The 21,573-nt window shown below is 39.1% G+C and overlaps 1 protein-coding gene across 2 annotated transcripts in view; it reads right to left on the bottom strand.

Annotated features, from left to right (window-relative positions):
- Positions 1 to 920: 920 nt before the first annotated feature.
- Positions 921 to 21,573, bottom strand: part of GARS1 (glycyl-tRNA synthetase 1) — a 39,428-nt gene continuing 18,775 nt past the window's right edge. For both annotated transcript variants that reach the window (XM_033194893.1, XM_033194894.1), the window contains 9 exons: positions 19,279 to 19,441; positions 18,062 to 18,226; positions 13,686 to 13,793; positions 12,720 to 12,865; positions 8,880 to 8,965; positions 6,276 to 6,385; positions 3,401 to 3,494; positions 2,505 to 2,695; positions 921 to 1,230 (listed from right to left, as the gene is read on the bottom strand). In XM_033194893.1, the coding sequence (XP_033050784.1) occupies positions 1,105 to 1,230; positions 2,505 to 2,695; positions 3,401 to 3,494; positions 6,276 to 6,385; positions 8,880 to 8,965; positions 12,720 to 12,865; positions 13,686 to 13,793; positions 18,062 to 18,226; positions 19,279 to 19,441 (1,189 nt within the window). In that variant the 3' untranslated portion in view covers positions 921 to 1,104. The remainder of the gene's footprint in view (positions 1,231 to 2,504; positions 2,696 to 3,400; positions 3,495 to 6,275; positions 6,386 to 8,879; positions 8,966 to 12,719; positions 12,866 to 13,685; positions 13,794 to 18,061; positions 18,227 to 19,278; positions 19,442 to 21,573) is intronic.

Genomic DNA, 21,573 nt, shown 5'->3' with positions numbered 1-21,573 from the left:
TCACAGCTTCAATTGTTCTTCACACCAGAGACAAAAGGGCACACTGGAGACCACCACTCCTCTATCCAATACTGTGGGGGAGGAAGTGGGGACACTAGACACGGTAGTAGCTCTGGAAATAAATAGCTGCTTAAGTTCACACACCCTTGAATTTTTCCCTTACAAATAAGCATAGTCTTCTGAGTTTTCTATACAAAAACATAAAAGTAAAGCACCTTAAAACCTGAGCCAAAAACTACTAGCCTAGAATCAAGACACTGCGATAGTCAGGAATTGCTAAATCAGATGAGACAGATGGGTTCCCCTAGCATCAGGAGCTTCATGATTTCCAGGTTACCAGTGGAGCTGAGTACAAGCATGCCTTAAGATAGAAGGCAAATCTGTCAAGGCCCTCCCCTCCTGGAGAATCTGCAGTGGGGTTGGCAGTCCTAAAGCTCCACTCCAGCACGCTGCCTCCTCCACTGCACCACTCCTGCCACCCCATCCTCGCCTCAGTCTTTCCCAGAAGTCATTTCATCTGCTTGGAGACTGTTGTCACAGTATCTGCACGATGCATCCTTTTCTCAGAACAAGATAAAGCATAGAAAAGGGAAATCAATAGACAGAAAGTAGAGGAGTGGTTGCCTGGGCTGAGGTTAGAATGGGAGTGAGGTAAATGAGCATGAGACTTTTGGAGTGATGGAAATGTTCTAAAATTGGTTTGTGGTGGTGGTTGCACAACTCTGTAAATATACTAAACATCATTGAACTGTACACTTAAAACAGGTTATTTTTATGGTATGTAAATGATATCCCAATAAAGCTGTTAATTTTTTAAAAAGTGTTCACTGTGTTTAACATTAAGCCATGAGAATGTCTACCCAAACGTGGGAGAAACAGCCTTGCTGAAAATGTAAAAACACGAGCAAATAGATCACAAGTTTGTTCAGGATTCCTTCAAACTTTAATTGTGGGGGTAAAATCAGGCAGCCACTGAAGATAAAATACAGTCCCTGGGAGTAATCACAATGCTGTTTTCTTTTGTAATGTGGACATGGTAAGAGTTTTTTGTTTTGTTTTGTTTTGTTTTTCAGCGCAAGTGGTCAAAAGTTGTCAAAATTGTCTTCATTCCTCGATTGTCTCTTTTTTACCAGTCTCTTGCCCTTCAAACAGAGGATACCTGGCCTCCACATCGGCCCATGTGGTGCTGCCATTGCCTAGGTCTCGGACTATGCTGGGCAGCTCAGAGACCTACAGACAAGGAGAGAGAAGCCAAGTATCAACCAACTTGTTCAGATTTCTAAGAAGAAGATTCATCCTGAACTCAGGAAACCTTACACAGAGCCAAACAATGTCATGCCGGGCATGGGTTCATGTTCTTCTTCTAGCCCACAATGCCCACCAGTTCCCCCAGACAACTCAATTCTGCCACAAAGCCTTTCTTAACTTTTCTAAATCTCTATGTCCCTTGCTTCACGTGTATTAACTATTAGAACAAACAGGAGTCAGTCAAGTAACTCGGGAGTTACATAAGACTGGCAAACTGGAGAGCTCTGACGAAGGCGGCCACTGTTCCTTAGCCAAAATCAAACACTGGTTGCCACACAGCAATGGTTCTCAAACTCGAGTGCACGTCAGAATCATCTGGAAGTCTCGTTAAAACTAAAAAAGTTTTGCTTGCCCCCCCCGCCTCTCCATCCCCAGTTTATGATGTAGTAGGTCTGGGGAGGTTTTGCTTATCTTACACATTTCCAGGTGATACTGATGCTGCTGGTCTAGGGACTATACTTTTGAGAACCACACCTAGATGGGTACACAGGTCCAGAGTAGCCAGATGGTCTCTAAAAAGTCAAGCTAGAAATTCACGACTTCTGGATTAGACTATAAACTCCTTCAGAAAAAAAAAAGTAGTCTTTTGCTTTTGTTTTCCCTATTAGTATCTGTACGAAGCTAAGTACGGAACAGGCACTTGAAATATGTGCTCAAAGTTGATAAATTAGGCAGGCAGACGTCATTAGAGCAGCTACTCTTTCCTTTCCCTTACCACCCATCCTTCCCCTTCTGTGCTTCTACCATCTCCATTACTGCCTTCCTATTGACCAAAATTACTGAAACATGACTCACTGTTTTCAATATCTGAACACGGAAAAGTTTATACATATGTCTATAAAAATAAAAAATTAAAATGTCTAACCCCTCAAAAGCCTACCAATAAAACTCTGGCAACAAATTCTTGGCATCATATTTCTCTTGCCCAATAAACAAACAAGTATAAAAGCAAACTGCTGGAGAATGAGCCCAGAGCAATACAAATGGTTATAAAATATTAGAGAAGTGCTAATGGATATTTTCATAATTAAACCAGGGGGACTTGAGAATCTGGGCTCTGTCTGATAGAAGCCGTTCATTAAAATTAAAAAGAAAAAAAAAGGAAAAGGAGCATATACACATCAAAATCCAACACAAATCAGTAAGAAGCAGTACACATTTCTAAGGCTAAAAATGCCAAAGAGAAGGCCAGATACCTCTGCTCTTATCTGCCGCATTGAGTCACGGTCCCTCAGAGTTGCAGTGTGGGGGGTCTTGTTCACTGTGTCAAAGTCAATGGTGACACCAAAAGCCACGCCTATCTCATCAGTCCTGGCATAGCGCCTTCCAATTGACCCAGAGGAATCGTCTACCTTGTGAGACACTCCGTGCCTGGTGAGGGCTTCCGCTATCCAAAATAAACAAAGTAAATTAAATATAGAACAATGGAGTTAAGCCCAATGTTATCTAACTACTGTCTTACAAGCTCAGGAGACTTATAAAAGGGACCAAGGCAAGACAGCAACAAGTTGAGCTGCAACACAAAGAAACATCCCTAAAGTTTAATAAATCCGTTGCGAGAATCCAAATCTTCACGCATACCTCCATCTGATACAGCTATAGGAGGAACAAATATAGGACCAAGAGCCAAGGCCAGAAGGTGAGTCCTGACTCCACCACCTCCATTTTTATGGCTCTGAGCAGGTCAATGGACTCTCCCCACTTCCCAACTCTGAAATAAGTGGGATGTGCCAGATGACCACTAGGATTCCTTTCAGGGCCATGGATTCTGTGGCTGTAGATCCACTAGGGTTGCTACACTCCACTTGCGTTCCCTCGATGAACTGAGCACCAACGTCAGTATGAGAAGGAAATAATTTTTAAATCTGACTCTTGGGTCCTACCTTGACTCACTCAAACGCCACAATAAAACATCTGAGTAAGCATACCCTCTCTCTTAGAAATAACAGTACAGGCTAAAATCATGTACTCTTTATAAAATCATTTATATTCTTTATTCAATCTCTATTTTTATTGAAATAAACGATATATTTCCTAAGATTCAGTCTCCTGATGGTGTTCCCATGGAGTTTACCCAATTGAATTTGCTTACATAATTCCTTGACAAATGGCATGAACTCCTGGTTTTGGCTCAGTGGGAGGACGGAACATTTGAATGGAGCGACTACAGCAGGGAAACTGAAGAACTGGATGATTTAAAAAGAAAAAAATCCAAATATGTTAATTCGTAAATATCTAAATGCTAATACACCAAACCAAAAGAGGTTAATATTCAGCAAGTGTTCAAGCATAACATCATTACCCAAATGCCAGAAAACATGACATGAAAAGCAGTATGGCAAAAGAGAAGCAGGAGAACCAGCATCAGAAACACCTGGTTTCAGCTCTGAATTTGGGCCAACTCATGAGCTCTCTTTCTAAGCCTTGGTTTCTCCATCTAAAAAGCAGGTCTCTACCACCTGCTCTGCTTGCTTCACAAGCCCGTTACTAAAAAAGTCAAATGATGTGAAAGCATTCTGAAAGCTACTACATACAAAAGACGGTAATTTTTGGTCCCACATAAAAGACAGTTTTTCTGTGGAGACTACCTAAATCATCAAACAAGTGGCAGTGTCGCAAACCAAAAGCCCATTCTGTCTTTCAAGAAAAGAACCTATGAGCCTTAGTGACCAAGTGAAACAGAAAAGTTTAATTAGCTCACAAACATATGTCCAAAAGAAATAGTACAAAACAAATAAGATGCTCCATATACCTACACTAAAAAGTACATACAGCCTTCTTAAACTGCCCTGAAATAGTTTCTGAGTAACTCAGAAATCAAAGAAAGCAAAAATAAGGCTGGGCACAGTGGCTCCTGCCTGTAACCCCAGCACTTTGGGAAGCTGAGGCAGAATAATTGCTTGAGCCCAGGAATTCAAGACCAGCCAGGGCAACATGGCAAGACCCCATCTCTACAAAAACTAAAAAATTAGCTGGGCATTGTGAGGCGCACCTGTGGTCCCAGCTACTCAGGAGGCTGAAGCAGGAGGATTGCTTGAGCCCAGAAGTTTGAGGCTGTAGTCAGCTGAGATCATGCCACTGTACTCCAGCTGAGCAACAAAGCGAGACCAAAAAAAAAAAAAAAGCGAAAATAAAAATATTCTGTGGAAGGCAAACCAATCTACTACTTTGGGTTGGAAATGGGAACTGAAGGCAGTTCTTAATACTTGTACAAAAGGTACACTTGAAGGCAAAAACACAGAATAAATTTGTCCCATAAAAATAATGAATGACACAGATTCCAGTTTAGCCTCTTACCCAAAGTTCAATTAACCTTTAATGCCAAGCAATGAATATCCCACTCTAAGTAAGGCCTGTATTCCACCAACATTGCTGCTCACATCACAGAAGGTTCAGAATTATATTCCCTTCCTCCATCTTGTGATATTTCTATTTAATATGAGACAGTAATAGGGACCTGCCTTTATAGAAAAATAGTTTTTAGAATTTCACTAGCAATGTTTTTATACGAAATTTATAGGCAAATAGATTGAGGAACTAGGTGCTAATAATTTGGAAGCATTTTTGGCTTCCCACAGTCTAATCAAATTTCTCTTCATCATGGGAATTCACGCAATTCATAAAACACTGTGACTAATTTATTCTTGTTTAGCCCTTACGAAATTTCTATTAAAGCTCTAGTTATATTAATATTGTTAGATTCAAAGAACAGCTAAAAGATTTTCTAAAACCTTTGTATTAGAAAAATAAGCAGAAAAAAGCTTGAAGCAGACTTGACATCTAAAAAGAACACATGCAGTTATGTTTGTCATCATTTCTCAAAAAGAACCAAGCCTTATGCTTGCATACCTGGGGCCTAGCCCAGGTTCTTACAATCTGTTGAATGACTAGGGCTGCTTCTTCAAGGTTGGGAAATGAAGATGCAACTTTAGGGCAGAGAGTACAATACTAACTTTATTAGCTATGTATTACAATCGTGTGTCAGACTGAAGTACTGCTGCCGAGAATGCACTAGTTCATCCTTCAAGGTTAAATGTCCTAGAAAGAACCACAGGGTTGATGTCTAACATTACATACACTCAAGCTTTAGAATGGCCAAGTGGATGACACTGTTTCTTTCAATCAGCCTGACATATACAACCTCTCCTTTTTAGCCATCCTTCTGGTTGGCTTTCCTAGCAATCTGACCAGGAGTGTAACTTCTGCAGGCAGAGGCGAGGTAAAAATGGTGAAGTAAGGCAAGGAGATAGAGAGGAAGAAGGCAAGGAGCAGTGATTCAGAAGCATCAGAACCAAAAGAAAATTTGTGGGAGCTGATGAAGACTTCTTATAAACTTCTATCTTCAGCAATACTTGAATGCTAGGAAAGGATATACCCCAGATTATTATCCCATTTATGATCTGTCAAGCTTTCACAGTGAAATCACCCAGGGTTCTTATTATTAAAAAAACACCCAGATCCCTGGGTCTTAGACCTAGTGAATCAGCATCTCCAGAGTAGAACCTAGGAATTCACATCTTTACCCCAAAAGTACCCCAGACAATTTTATGCAGTTTGAGAGGGTTCCCTTTGATACTTTACCAGAGTATAGATAGAGTTTAGTGGTCTGGCTAAATTCTATGAGTCATCTCATCCTTCTCAAATTTCTGAAAACACAGCATATCCAGAAAGTATCATTCCTTCCATTGACATAATATAGATTGTTCCCCAAAGTAATTGGTTCAGTCTCAGAATAGAGAGCACCAGGCAACTAAAATAATAGCTTCTAGAATAACCTAAAGCTCAAATAAGATAACACAGGAAAGTGGTTTGTCTATAAAAACTTAAGCAAAGATGAATGTTAATAGCACTAGTAGATTATAGTAATAACTAGTTGATCATTCTAGAGTCTTATTAATGTACTTCACAATGTAATTCGAACATTTTTATTTTCTGACACTGTAACAGCACACTACATGACAACTTACTGTTCTCTGTTCATCTCCTTCTCGTACATGGAATGTATGTTCAAATACCGTATACATGATCCTACCCAGGCCGAAGGAGGGTTCAATTACATTCGGAACAACTTCTTCCACTGCGAAACAGAAATTCAATAACATTCTCTTAAATACCACATAATGCATTTCAGATTCTCTCTATAAACAATTCGCTGGGCATGGTGCTCACGCCTGTAATCCCAGCATTTTGGGAGGTCGAGTGGGTGGATCATCTGAGGTCAGGAGTTCGAGACCAGCCTGGCCAACATGGTGAAACCCCGTCTCTACCAAAAATACAAAAATTAGCTGAGAGTGGTGGCAGATGCCTGTAATCCCAGCTACTTGGGAGGCTGAGGCAGCAGAATCACTTGAATCCTGGAGGCGGAGATTGCAGTGAGCCAACATCGTGCCATTGCACTCCAACCTGGAAAACAAGGGCGAGACTTGGTCTCAAAAAAAAAAAAATCTTAGCACTAAAAATATCTCTATTCTAGATGGATTTTTTATCTCTGTATATTAGAACAAAGAAACCAGAACATACCTAAAAACTATTTGCTAATAGGAAACATGCCTCTGAAGAGAAAGTTAGAGTGAAAAAACCTTTCACCAAATTCTGTTTATACTGTGTAAAAATGAAATCTGAGTTACCAGAATATTTCTTCACCAGTTGGCAAACTACGAAGAGCAGCAGCTACACTTTGTCTCTATCACCTGCCTTGGCTACCCAGAAAGCACAAAAAATCTAAGGCTTTTAATAAGATTTTACTAGAATTTAAAATCTAACACAGCTGGCAAAATTCACAAAAACAATTCCTACACACAGAAAGTATTACACAATTTGTGTTTCTTTAACTTTTTAGCTCGTTATCTTGATGAGAACTTGTTCAGAACCAAATTACTGGCATTGTATTACCAACGTTCTGGGGTCAGGACACCCTTAGGGAAGACTTTGCTCAAAGAATAGCAATCCATCAAAGACATCTTACAGTGGCCTACAGCTCTTCCTGTGGGTAAGACAACACCCGTGGTATACACAGGAAATATATTGATAATTATTACTTATTATGTGGAAAGGAAGAAGCACTGCTAAGCACTGTCCAGGTCTAAGATAACTGGCCATAACCTTGGAGAGTTTATGTTGTTTGGGAAATGAGATCGTTGGAACCAAAAACTCACACATGTAGGGGAAAAGAGATCCTGTTTGTCTACGATAAAGAGTAATATTTTATAACCACGATCAAGGCATTTCCCCACCATCCTTCTGTGGTATCTGAGTAATGGTGATGTGCAGCTCTGAACTAGCTGCCAGGATCGTGGCTACAAAGCCCCAGAGCGTGATGGAGAAGCCCCTGCTTACTCCTACCACTGCTCACTGAAGCCTGGCTACAAGACAGGCCAAGAACAAAGGCTCACTCTCTCCACTGGCAGTAGCTTCTCAAACACCCACTACTATTCTGTTTCCAGGAATTTCAATTCAGCCACAAATAAACTTCGGCATCCTTCATATATGCTCCAAATTACTCATTGCCTGATTCACATAATTTGTTCTACAAAAAAAAATCATCTTCCTAACTTTTAAAAAAGCATGAAACATCACTGGTCTAAATGGCTTTTTTTTTTTTTGAGACAGAGTCTCGCCCTGTCACCCAGGCAGGAGTACAATGGCGCGATCTCGGCTTACTGCAAACCTCCCGGGTTGAAGGGATTCACCTGCCTCAACCTCCCGAGTAGCTGGGATTACAGGCACGCACCTCCACGCCCAGCTAATTTTTGTATTTTTTGTTTGTTTGTTTTTGAGACGGTGTCTTGCTCAGTCGCCCAGGCTGGAGTGCAGTGGCATGCTCTCAGCTCACTGCAAGCTCCGCCTCCCGGGTTCATGCCATTCTCCTGCCTCAGCCTCCTGAGTAGCTGGGATTACAGGTGCCCGCCACCACACCCAGCTAATTTTTTTGTATTTTTAGTAGAGATGGGGTTTCACCATGTAAGCCAGGATGGTCTCAATCTCCTGACCTCGTGATCCACCCACCTCAGCCTCCCAAAATGCTGGGATTACAGGCGTGAGCCACTGTACCCGGCAAAATTTTCGCATTTTTAGTAGAGACGGGGTTTCACCATGTTGGCCAGGCTGGTCTCAAACTCCTGACCTCGTGATCTACCCACTCTCGGCCTCCCAAAGTGTTGGGATTACAGGCATGAGCCACAGCGTCTGGCCCCTAAAAGACTTTTTAACAAGTTATTTTGCCAAAAAAGACAGGGAATGAGGGCTAGGCGTGGTCGCTCATGCCTGTAATCCCAGCACTTTGGGAGGCCGAGGCGGGTGGACTGCTTCAGCCTAGGAGTTCAAGACCAGCCTGGGCAACATGGCAAAAACCTCATCTCTACAAAAAATACAAAAATTCGTTGGGTATGGTAGCGTGCTCCTGTAGTCCCAGCTAATTGGGAGGCTGAGACAGGAGGGAGGAATGCTCAGCCCGGGAGGCAGAAGTTGTGCCACTGCACTCCAGCCTGGGTGACAGAGCGAGACCCTGTCTCAAACAACAGCAAAAGCTTTAGGGAGCAGTGACTTTTAGTTTATCATATTTACAAATTTACCATATAGTGTTTTCTGGAATCTCTTCACATTGACCATGTCTTTTGTTAACTGAAATGTTTTCCCTTCAGTTTCAATTGTAAATTCCCTACAAAGAAACAAAATACATTTTGTATTAGTTCAAACAGGCACCCCATGCCTTAATTTAAAGGAATTTTGTAGATTGCTAAATTGCTTTTTATTTTTATAACTTGATCAACTCTCCAGATATAATAAGTCATCACTTATTTAAATTATTTCATAAGGAACACCAAATTAAGTATTATTCTAACAATGGCACCAAAAAGTACTCTGAGGAGATACACCAAATTTTGACTAGTTTCATAAAATTCCACGAGTAACTTAATGACTAATGCCTTTGGTTTTGAGATCAAGGTAAAACCAAAAACAACTTTTTGAAAATTCAGTTTTAGAATAATAACAACTTTGTCAGAAATAAGCCTGCTGGTAAAAACACAAGGGTTCTCATTATTGTCCCAACAAATGTACAAATGAACCAGCATGTCATCTTACAGAAGTAATTTTACAGTCCAATGCCCACACTATTTTCAAAATAAATTTTGACATTTGTGTTGATGAAGATCAGTTTAAAAGAAGTTTAATGTTTCTGTTTCATATGGCAACATAAAATATTATCCCCCCCCAAAATCACTGGCTGTCATGTATTTGTGTCCTGAGATATACCCATTCAGTTTCAGGTTATAATAATTCACCCTTATGAAGAGTTTCATGTAATACCTGTATTTCAGCTTAGGAGGTGTTTCCTCACATTTTGAGTATCAATTTGGATTTCTCTTGCCTCCCAAGCAATTCAGTGCTAGGATAGAGAGCCCTCATGTGGTTGTCTCGGAAGCTGGATACTTGGCATACGTAACAACTGCATTTTGCTTGTTTCCACCTGTGATAATTTCATGCCTCATCTGAGTGGTGTTCACTGAATTCTTCCATTTTTACTATTCTGTCTGAAGTCTGTGTGTGCATGCATTAAAGATTCCATTACATACACAGTGTTATATTCACCCTCTCTGTGAGCACAGTCTAAGTGTATCATAGTGAACAGCTATAAAAGAGTTGCAATTGGGTCAGGCATGGTGGCTCATGCCTGTAATCCCAGCACTTTGGGAGGCCAAGGCAGGCGGATCACCTGAGGTCAGGAGTTCAAGACCAGCCTGGTCAACATGGTGAAACCCTGTCTCTACTAAAAATACAAAAAATTAGCTAGGCGTGGTGGTGCACACCTATAGTCCCAGCTACTCGGGAGGCTAAGGTGGGAGAATTGCTTGAAACTGGGAAGCAGAGGTTGCCGTGAGCTGAGATCGCACCACTGCACCCCAGCCTGGGTGACAGAGTGAGACTCCATCTCAAAAAAAAGAAAGAGTTGCAATTGACAAGAAGACAGCCATTACTTGAGAATAAGTAATAAAGCAAACTGTGTTTATGGATAATGATATTTAACTAGTAATATAACTTAGTCCATTTTAATGGGATTTGATATTGTTTTAGTATAAATAGGTGTTAATTCTAGAAGACTAGAAATGTTTTAAAATTTTGCTGAAACAGATATCTTCAACTTGCAAGAGTTCATCTTTGTCCCATCTGTTCTTTGTTCCTTTTCCTCTTCTCCCATCTTCTTGTGGAATATTTTTTCTTATTCTACTTTATCTCCACTATTGGTTTATTAGTTACACTCCTTGTTTTTTGTGTGTGTTATTTTTTCCCAGGTGATTGCTCTAGAGTTCACTCTATGCATTTTTTAACTTATCATAGTTTATCTTCAAGTAACATTACACCATTTCATATATAACGTATACACCTCACAAGAGTATATTCCTAATTCTTTGCTCCCACCCTTTGTGCTATTGATAGCATACATTTTACTTCCATGAGTTATAGATTCTGTATTATTATTTTTACTTTAAATACTCCATTATCTTTTAAAGAAATTAAGAGATGAGAAAGAAAATGCCATTTCTATTACCCACATATTTATAATTTCTAGATCTCTTAAGTCTTCTGGGTAGATCTAAACTTTCATACTTCTGCCTGAAGAAGTTCCTTTAACAATTCTTATAGTGGAGGTCTGTTGGTAATGCACTTTCAGAGCCCTGGATTGTCTAAAACAGAGGTGTTCAATCTTTTGGCTTCCCTGGGCCACACTAGAAGAACTGTCTTGGACTGCAAGTAAAATACACTAACACTAGCCATAGCTGATGAGCAAAGAAAAAAAAACTGCAAAAAAAACTCATAATGTTTTTCGAAAGTTTACAAACTTGTGTTGGGCAGCATCAAAAGCCATCCTGGGCCATATACAGCCTGCAGGCCGCAGGTTGGACAAGCTTGGTCTTAAAGTATTTCCTCTTCATTTTTGAAAGATATTTTTGCTGGGCGTAGGAATTTTAAAACACTTTAAAAGATTTTAAAGCACTTTAAAAGATTTCATTCCATTATATGGTGATCTGCATAGTTTTTGATATGAATTCTAATCATTCTTATCTTCATTTGTTTTTATGTAATGAGTCTTTTTCCCCTTTAGCTGCTTTAAAGGTTCTTCTCTTCATCCCTGGTTTTTAGCTATTGATTTTCATGTGTCTTCATATGGTCATCTTTGTGTTTATCCTGCTTGGGGCTAAGCTTCTTCAATCTGTAGTTTTATTGTTTTCATCACATTTGGAAAATTTCCAGCTATTGTATATTTTTTCTATACGCCCTGTCTAGGCTTAGATGGTCTGATATTGTCCTATTGGACATTTTTTTCCCAGTCTTGTTTTTTCTATGCTTCATTTTGGATAGTTTTTGTTGCTGTCTTTGAGTTCAATGACCTTTCTTCTGTAATGTTTAATCTACTGTTAATCCCATCCAGTGACATTATTTGAGATACTGTCTCTAAATGTTTCATGTTGTTTATATATATAAAAAACATGTGTTTATATCCATATTACACATATATTTTTCCATTTCTCACCTCACATGTTCATGTTTTCCTTTACACCCTTGAGTACATGAAGCATATTTATAGTAAGTGCTTTAACATCCTTATGTATTTACCGCATCATGTTTCTTCTAGGTGTTTCTTTCAACTGACTTTACTCCTCATTTTCCTGCTATTTCATATATATATAGTAATTTTTATTGTTTGCTGGATATTGAAAATTTTACATTGTTCAGTGCTGGATTTTGTTGTATTCCTTTAAAGACTTTTCTCTATTTTTTTTTTTTTTTTTTGAGACGGAGTCTCGCTCTGTTGCCCAGGCTGGAGTGCAGTGGCAAGATCGCGGCTCACTGCAAGCTCTGCCTCCCAGGTTCACGCCATTCTCCTGCCTCAGCCTCCGAGTAGCTGGGACTATAGGCGTCCACTGCCATGCCTGGCTAATTTTTTGTATTTTTAGTACAGATGGGGTTTCACCGCGTTAGCCAGGATGGTCTCCTGACCTCGTGATCTGCCTGCCTCGGCCTCCCAAAGCACTGGGATTACAGGCGTGAGCCACCGTGCCCTGCCTTCTCTATTGTTTATATTCATGCTTAAACAATTAGAGAGTATTCTAAACCTCCAAAAAGGAGAAGTGACCTGAGAGATAGTAGATGTAGTTTCTAACCCTTCCTGGCTGGGTAAGTCTCTTTAAGAAAGTTAATAGGAAAAAATATATATATATTTATATTCTACTTCAAATCTTTTTCCAGGCTCTAATGCCAAAATCTCAGGAAAGACAGTCCTTCAAATGCAGCCAAGATACAGTACTTACCTGCAAAAAATCTTAAGAAATTAATCACACCCTAACTTTCAGAACCTGGCAGAAGACACAACTGACTGGAGCCCATGGAAGACTAAACATCTGAAATCTTACCCTTTCTCATTCAGCAGCATCTCCATTTCTGTAACGCAGCACTCATCACAAATGGCAAGATACTCCATCACCAGTTTTGCATCCTTCTTATAAGCCTTACCAATTGCTCCCTTATTGGGTTCAAACTGAACAACATTGACTGTTTTGTATGAAGTAGTCAAGGAATCCAAAACTACAGCACTGCCTCAGTATTTCAGAAAACGAGCCTGAAAACAATCAGTCAACAACTTAAAACTACCCCAGCTCTCTATCAATACTCCAGATCCTGTTTATGTTGATTTTAAGACAAGATGAAACACCTGTCCACAAAATCATTCAGGCAAATCTCACCCAAAATTAATACCATCAATAGAAACTTTTCCAGTTACAGCGAGAAAAAAGAGATATTATTTAATCAGCAATGACCCAACCCATGGCATAAGAACTTCTGATAAGAATTTATTTCTAAAATGCCCAAAACAAGATCTATTTCCTGTCACTGACCTACCCCTAAGAAATCAGCTCATAACTTCACTGCCTAGTAAAGAAAGAAAATTTCTATTTTGCTGATTTTCAGACCAAGTGAGTTAAACTATTATTTCATCTACTATCAAATGGCACTCATCTTTTAATGGAAAAAGCTTTCACCAGGCACTCTTTATTTAAAGAGCATGTAGGTAGGTGCAGGTGTGAAGCGCATTTTGGAAACAGCTGAGAAAAACTATTAACGCTCTGAAAGATATTCAGAGTATTTTTCTAAATATGCTTCTTTTAAAGGCCAAACATTGAGTGGGCACATGTCAGACTACAAGTGCAGAGAATAGGAAAGGAACAAAGAGATAGGTAAAATAATAGGTTTAAACAAGTGTTACTACGGTATTGAAAACATCTCCATTTATCCATAGAACACGGTAAAGACTTGGACTTAGTCATTAGCAAGATGTTCACATGTGAATCCTGAGTTTTTGGAGTGACCAGAAAGGATATGGGTTCTTTCAGAGGTTTCTCAGCTACAAGTGGGACTTTGGTGGCTCGTGTATGACAGGAGAGGTCATAACAGGAACGATCAGCACATCCAACAATCTCAATCCAACCCTAAAAAGATATAATCAATAAAAACATTACTTACTTATTACTTACATTGGGTTCATTCACAAATGCATGCAGATTATAACCCTTTCATATATTCAAGGATAATTCGATTATATAATCTTCATTCAAATTTTATAAATATTTGAAATGGGAATAGCCTCATATATCAGGCAGCTAATAAACCTATAAAATATAATTCACACGGATCTGGGTATGATGGCTCACGCCTGTAATCCCAGGTACTTGGGAAGTTGAAGTGGAAGGATCACTTGAGACCAGGAGTTTGAGACCAATCTGGGCAACATAGTGAGACCCCATCTTAAAAAAAAAAAAAAAAATGAAAGAAAAAATATATAATTCACACTGTACACAAAATAGTATTCCTTTCTGGATGAATTTATATTGTCACACTGAGTCTGCGGTGTAAACTAATATATTCTGGAATTTAATTACGGAAATTAAATGTGAACCTAGACAAAGCCTGTAAATTTGGTTCAAATTTGTGAACAGGAATCAAAATGAACTTGGCAGAAACCATAATTCTTTGGATGAAGTACCTACTGTTCTCACAACTTGACAGATGGCTGACTAAACACCTACTTCAGCTTGCCATAAATGTGGGCATTTGGATTCGATTCACTTTCTTTACTGAACAAAAGAAAACTCAGTATAAGAGTGGATAAAGTTTAGGTCACACAATAAAATTATATAAGAGCATTATGATCACATTGATGCCAGGTTCCCTGTCTTATAAATACATACATAAGATACTTTTAAAAAGCAAAATTTAAGTTATTTTCAAAGAACCTGCAAGGAATTGAATGCTTGTGTCCTTGGCAAAATTCGTATACTGAAATCCTAACTCCCAACATGATATTAGGAGGAGGTGCCTTTGGGAGGTGATTAGGTCATGAGGATGGAGCCCTGATCACTGGAATCTGGGACCCCAGAGAGCTCTCTTACCCTCTTTCACCATGTGAGGATACAACAAGAAGTTGGCAGTATGCGACTGAGAATGGGGCCCTCACAAGAATCAGACCATGCTGGCACCCTGATCTCTTGACTTTCAGCCTCCAGAACAGTGAGAAATCAATGTCTGTTGTTTATAAGCCACTCCGTATGTGGTACTTTCTTATAGCAACCCCAACTATGACAAACTCTTAAGAACCCGTTATTTCAATAAGAAAAAGAGTTTGTAAAGAGCTTATTTTGGTAGATATCTAGTTAGTCCTTCTCATGAAGATTCGTTGTTTTTTTTTTTTTTTTTTTTTTTTTTTTTGCCCTTGATCCAAAGAGTTTGGGGAAATTAAACCATCAAAACTACTAAGCTTGGCCAGACACAGTGGCTCATGTCTGTAATCCCAGCACTTTGGGAGGCTGAGGCGGGCAGATCACCTGAGGTCAGAAGTTCAAGACCAGCCTGGCTAACATGGAGAAACTCCGTCTTCACAAAAAATACAAAAATTAGCCGGGTGCAGTGCCATGCATCTGTAATCCCAGCTACTCGGGAGGCTGAGGCAGGAGAATCGCTTGAACACAGGAGGCAGAGGCTGCAGTGAGCGGAGAATGCACCACTGCATTCCGGCCTGGGTGACAGAGCAAGGCTTTGTCTCAAAAAAAGAAAAAAGACAAAACTATTAAGCTTTCCAAGCCCATGTTATCACATGGGGTGTCTGTAATAAAGCAAGCAAATATAAAACTCATATGAGCTCAGAAACTCCAACACAAAACAACAAAAGGAATTAAAGAACAAAGCCTAAAAACATGCAATCTGGCAATCTGACATTCCCTATACATGTCGACTGGTAAATATACTTATGTTCTTAAACATACAGTTTGGTGGTTATAATTTACCAAAGATGTCAACTAACATTTATGTACTAAAAGGTAAAATTACAAAAACGTGCCTGAGAATAACAACGTTGGGGTAGCGATTACTTCTCTGGAGGGAAAGAGGATTAGTGTGGCATTAACTACAATGGTAACTTTTTTTATTAAAAAAAATATATAAAGCACACAAAAGTACTAAACTCTCTAAGGGAGTTCTTCCCTCTCGTTAAGAGCATCTGGGAATCTGCAGCTTCTTGTTTCATTTAGCCCTGTTTTCCAGTGACTTTCCATTTTCTGATCCCCAGCCTCACAGTAGCACTCAGATAAGGACTAGAAGGCATACAGTGGGGTTTATAAAGCAGTACAGCATAACTGTTAAGAGCATGGGCCTGGCGTCAGACAGCCAGGTTTATATCCCAGCCTCACCACTCACTGGCTGTGAGACTTAAGCAAATTACTTAATGGAGACAGCAAGAACAACATCTGGTTTAATCTGAAATTAGAGTCAGAGCAAACTAAGAGAAGGAGCTGGGTATGAAACAAAAAGAAATAATCTTTTCTCATAAAAAAGGAAAAACATTTTATTGGTTTGATCCGAAAATAAAAAGAAGTCCCAGAAAATCTAAAAAGTGTAAAGAAATTAGTGATCACCCATAATCCTAAGAATAATTACTATTATCATTTTGACATATGTCAAGTAAGCTTGCTAAGAAAATCCTAACAGATTACAGTAATTCTTTCCTAATTCCACAAGGGAAAAAGAATATATTAAAAACAACATCATTAATAGCCATTTATAAACGTATGCAGATTATGCATTTATGCATGTGTGTGTTACAACACATAGAAAAATCATCTAGAGAAGGCAGACATACCCAAGACCATGGAGCTAAGCATGATCTTTTTTTGTTTGTTTGAGACAGGGCCTCACTCTGTCGCCCAGGCTTGAGTTCAGTGGTGCAATCACGGCTCACTACAGCCTCAACCTCCCGGGTTCATGTGATCTTCCCACCTCAGCCTCCCAAGTAGCTGAAACTACAGGGGCGTGCTATCACACCTGGCTAATTTTTGTACTTTTTGTAGAGACAGGGTCTTGCTATGTTGCCCAGGCTGGTCTCAAATTTCTGAGCTCAAGCAATCCTCCCACCTCGGCCTCCCAAAGTCCTGGGATTACGAGCATGAGTCACCACACCCAGCCAATTTGGACATGTTTTAAAAGCTGTAAAAAAACAACAAAGTTACGTGACAAAGACTCATAAAGCTAAAAATATTTACCATCTAGTCCTTTATAGAAAATGTCTGCTCAATACAAAGAAGAGACATAAAACACCTGGGGAGAGGCACATAACTGGAAGTTTCATTTTCTACATAATATTCTTCAGAATTATTTTTTCCTTTTTGTTTTAAAAAAAGTAGCCATTACTTTTTAAAATATGACTGATTTTGATTTTTAATTTTCAAAAATCCATAAAAAGAAAGCCATTTTAAAAAGTAAAAACTGCGCCTGTAGTCCCAGCTACTCGGGAGGCTGAGGCAGGAGAATGGTGTAGGCCCGGGAGGCGGAGCTTGCAGTGAGCTGAGATCCGGCCACTGTACTCCAGCCTGGGCAACAGAGCGAGACTCTGTCTCAAAAAAATAAATAAATAAATAAATAAATAAATAAATAAAGAGTGAAAACTGAACCAAGGGTACAGTGGAACAAATGACCCTGGACTAGAATAAAGTCTCTTTCTATGCAGGTGAGGAAGCCTCTCTAACACCCAAGAAGGGAAATGCCAAAAGACTCTCAGCCTTGTTTTGGATGCCACATTTCCTCCTGCCACCAGTATAGACAGCATCTCCTATACGCAAATGCCTTTCATCCCTCAGCTCCAGTACTGATGTTCATGCTTGGTGGTGGAGGCTGGAGGGGTGACAGCACACAGGGGCAGGAGAGTACCTCGAGATCGTCTGTGAATTTTGAGTTAAATACATAACATTTGAGAAAGGTAATACTTAAGCAAGAGATCAGAATCAACTAGTATATTCCCCAAAGCTACCACATAGCTCATTGAGCTAAGAGCACTATGACTTTCTTTACTCAACCTCTCCACCATTTCCAATGTTTGCTGGGATTCTTGCCAGGAAGGAGAGGCCAATGTGTCTTAGATCCACTACAGGATATTGCCGGTAACACTGCCAATACACTGTACAGCTAGTGTACACATCAGCACTGTCCCATCATCAACTAACTCTTTCTCTCAGCTGTCTAAGACTACAACGGGCTCTTTAGGACACATAAAAAGGCAGGAGGTAACTGCTTTTTCCATTTTGCTCAGGAAAAGATCTCTTTTCTTTTCCCTTTGTTCCTCTGTGACATAAAGTGCACAAAAATCCATTTTGATACCTGGGCTCCTAAGTTAACAATGTGAAAACCACATGGTAAACAGCACCCCACTTACATAGGATGTTTTGGATTCTGCATCCCAACAGTCACAGGCATAATGGGCCATCTCATTCTCCATGTGCTGCCGGAAGCGGAGTTTATCTGGAGATATTCCAACCTTCGTGAGGTAGAGGTAGATGCGGCCAATGAAATAGCCTAATACTGTGTTATTAATCACACCCTAAATCAACCAGTAAGAAAGCAAGCATGGAGGAAGAAAACACACATTAATTTGAAAGCCAAGATACCATTTTCCATTGACTCCTACTGAAAAATACTTGAAACCCAATGCAAACTATTATATCTTGCTTTCAAAACAATTTCAAATACTCAGAATGAGATCTTGGTTATTTTTTAATGGGTTAATGTCAAGATGATGATAATGGAGTTATTCAAAATCTGTTCAACATACTTAGTGGGTCAGCAAAAATTCAGCCCAGTACCTCATACCTTCTCAATCTACAGTACTAAAAACAATATTCATAATGACACTAAAGAATGGCAAAGACATTCCCTTCTGAATTAACCAAAGTAACGAGACATGTTGAGGGGATTTTAATGTATCCTTACCCACTGAAATTTGTGAACCCCATAGAGTACACATAATCATTTTAGTGTTTGGAAGGACCTTAGAAAACATCTAGCCCCATCTCCATACACTGCAGAGGTCTTCTCTGCAAAGTGGCTGACAAGCTATCGACCAATCTTGCCAGGAATATTTTCAGGGCCAGGAAGCTCACTGCTCCGCGAGGCAACACATTCCACTGGTGGACAGCAGCTACTGTTGGCAAGTTTTCATGCACTCACTTCTCCAGGCAAATATTTACAAAGTGCTTATATGCAAGGCCTTATTCCACTGCTATGAATACAGAAGAGTCTGAAACCCAGAGGGCTTGCTCTCTGTGGGTCCAATTCTGTCTCCCCCAAAGAAGTACATACTGTTGAGAGTCAGATTGGTGAGGCACAATGCAAACCAAGATCTATTTTCCAAGTGCTCTGCTAAACATTTTTTTTTTTCATGCTAGCCCCAAGGCCCACAAATTGAGATGTTCAGGTGATTTTTCTCTTACTATAATAATACTGTATAATAAATTCTGTACAAAACCAAGTTCTGTATAAAAAGCAAATGACCGCCAAAATAAAATACTTTGTCACCCAGAACACATAGAATTTGCTAATTACTGCAAACCCTGAAGAGGCACAATCTAAGTTAAGTTACCTCCAGAATCCTACCTGTTCAACAGCATCTCCCAGGCGCATTTTCCGAGCGGACTGTCCGCTGACCTGGGCTTTTGCTGAATACAAATAAAGGTGAAGGTCTGCCACATTTTGGAACTTGGGGTGGTCTTTCTCACTGGGATCGACAAAGTGCTCAATTTCTGCCATTGTGAATTCTCTGAAAGCAAAAACATAAGTAATAAATCTGCATATTTAACTACAAAAAAAAAAATAAAACAAACAGTAAATAAGGCCCCTATTTTCAACTGCATTCTAGTGATAAAGGCTCCATACTACAGTCATCTTTTTCACTAAACACAAAGTTGGTTTCCTAAGGGAATGGCCAAAAAAATTTTGAATTAAATTTGTCTAGGTAGTTGTTATTTTTATTTTTTTGATGTATTATATTTCTACAAATGTATGGGGTACATGTGAAGGTTGTTATTTTTAAACACATTAATGAAAATTTTATTACTCACTATTTAAAATAAACATGATCTAACTTCTCTGAAGTACTAATTCCTTCCCTCCAGCTACGTTCAAAAAGATTATTACTTTTAACTGAAAATAACTTGTTAAAGGCAGATTAATAGTTTTTTAAATTAGGAAAACATACGCAAATATCACATGCAAAATAAGAAATAAGACATTGAATAGTGACATCCAGATAAAATGGTTTTCCTTAATGCATTAGCAAGTCTTTATAAGTATACACTAAATGAAGTTCTTCATCCCATTCAAAGAATGGGAAATTAAAAAGCGAAATGAAATGGTTCTTTAGTTTTCACAGCAGTTTGATTTCTTCTTTTTTACTGCTACAAAAAAGTAAATGACTGATAATGGCATCATACAGCTGGTTTCTTTGGAGTAAGAGTTTCTTAAATAAAGTGTTATTCAAGGCAAAGGACATAAGGCATGAATTGAACAAGCTAACATCAAGCTAATTACCTAACGATGAAGTGCACACTGTAATGGTTTCCCAAAGAGATTTCTCTGAATGCAATTTAGTAGCTATTTGGGGGGAAAGTGTTTCAAGTTAATTTTATGAGTCAAAATCAATCTCTCTTCTTTCAAGAAAAATCACATTTTCTGGTGTACTTCCATGATTATCGCAGATGTTTTACAAGTAATGTAAAATTGCTTAAATGGATCCTAAAAATACATGAAATATACTGCAAAAGAGGTTTAATTTTTAAATTTTATTTTTTAATAGTGTCTCTTATTTGGTCCTGCAGCACCTATGTTTTAGTTGTCTTTCAACAACTAAGAAACATCTTCTGCGCCCATATAAATGTGAGAGAAACAAACATGGTGTTTATTCTCACATAGCTTGTAACTGGGCTGACAGCGACTGAATATCTACAATGTGGGACAGGATAAATTAAGGGCCCTGTTTAGAATCTCCAAAAGGCTGCTGTCAAAGTCTTTCCACCTGTTCCGTCACAAATCTCAGCACAGTGTCTATAGTTAATGATTCACCGTATACCTGAAATCTGCTCAAAGAGTAGATCTTAAGTAGATCTCACCACTAAAAAAAAAAAAAGTAACTATGTGAGGTGATAATTATGTTAATTAGCTTGACTGTGGTAATCATTTCACAATGTTTAAGCATATCAAAGCACCACACTGTGTGACTTGAAATCATACAAATCAAACAAAATTTACTCATCAATAATCTCAGCTCATAGATAGGAGGCAGGAATCATCAGAATTCTGAGTAACTGTATCTGAGTTCAGAGACTGTACTTGAAACTATAGAGAACTAAAATATATACAGGCTAGGAAGACAGACAAGTCAATCAAAATAAAATAAAATTTTAGAAAATCTTCATATGAACAATCTAATACCCCTAAACTAACAAAAGGAAATACAGCTATGCAAAGATTAATCACCAGAGAACTCTGCCATCAAGAAGAATCAGAACACTACATGTCCTACCATGGAACAAAAGCCAGGAGGATGCTGACTCATGAAAAAATTAGTGGACTTCTGGTCAGGAACTTGCAAGGGACATAACAAAACTAGCCAGAATTCAGACACAACACTTTGAAGTGAAAATGACCAAAGAATACACTGTTGAGAAACCCCAGAGCCTTTCCACCAGTTAACCCCTGAGATCACTCCCAAGTTCCAAGCTGGTTTCCCTATCCACCACTTTGTTACTGCACAGGCCCCAGACACTGCGTTACTTCTCAGTCCTTCTCAATAATCTTCCCATAGCTACTCTGTGTAAACCCTCTTCGTAACACTGGCTTTAGACAAGGTCAGTCTTACACAGCTTCCTCAGTTTGGGAAGGCATGCTTGCTAG

This window comes from Trachypithecus francoisi, unplaced genomic scaffold, assembly GCF_009764315.1.
Source record: "Trachypithecus francoisi isolate TF-2019V2 unplaced genomic scaffold, Tfra_2.0 Lachesis_group4, whole genome shotgun sequence".
Lineage (NCBI taxonomy): Eukaryota > Metazoa > Chordata > Mammalia > Primates > Cercopithecidae > Trachypithecus > Trachypithecus francoisi.
Note: the sequence above shows the minus strand (reverse complement) of the source record. Positions and strands in the feature narration are given on the sequence as shown.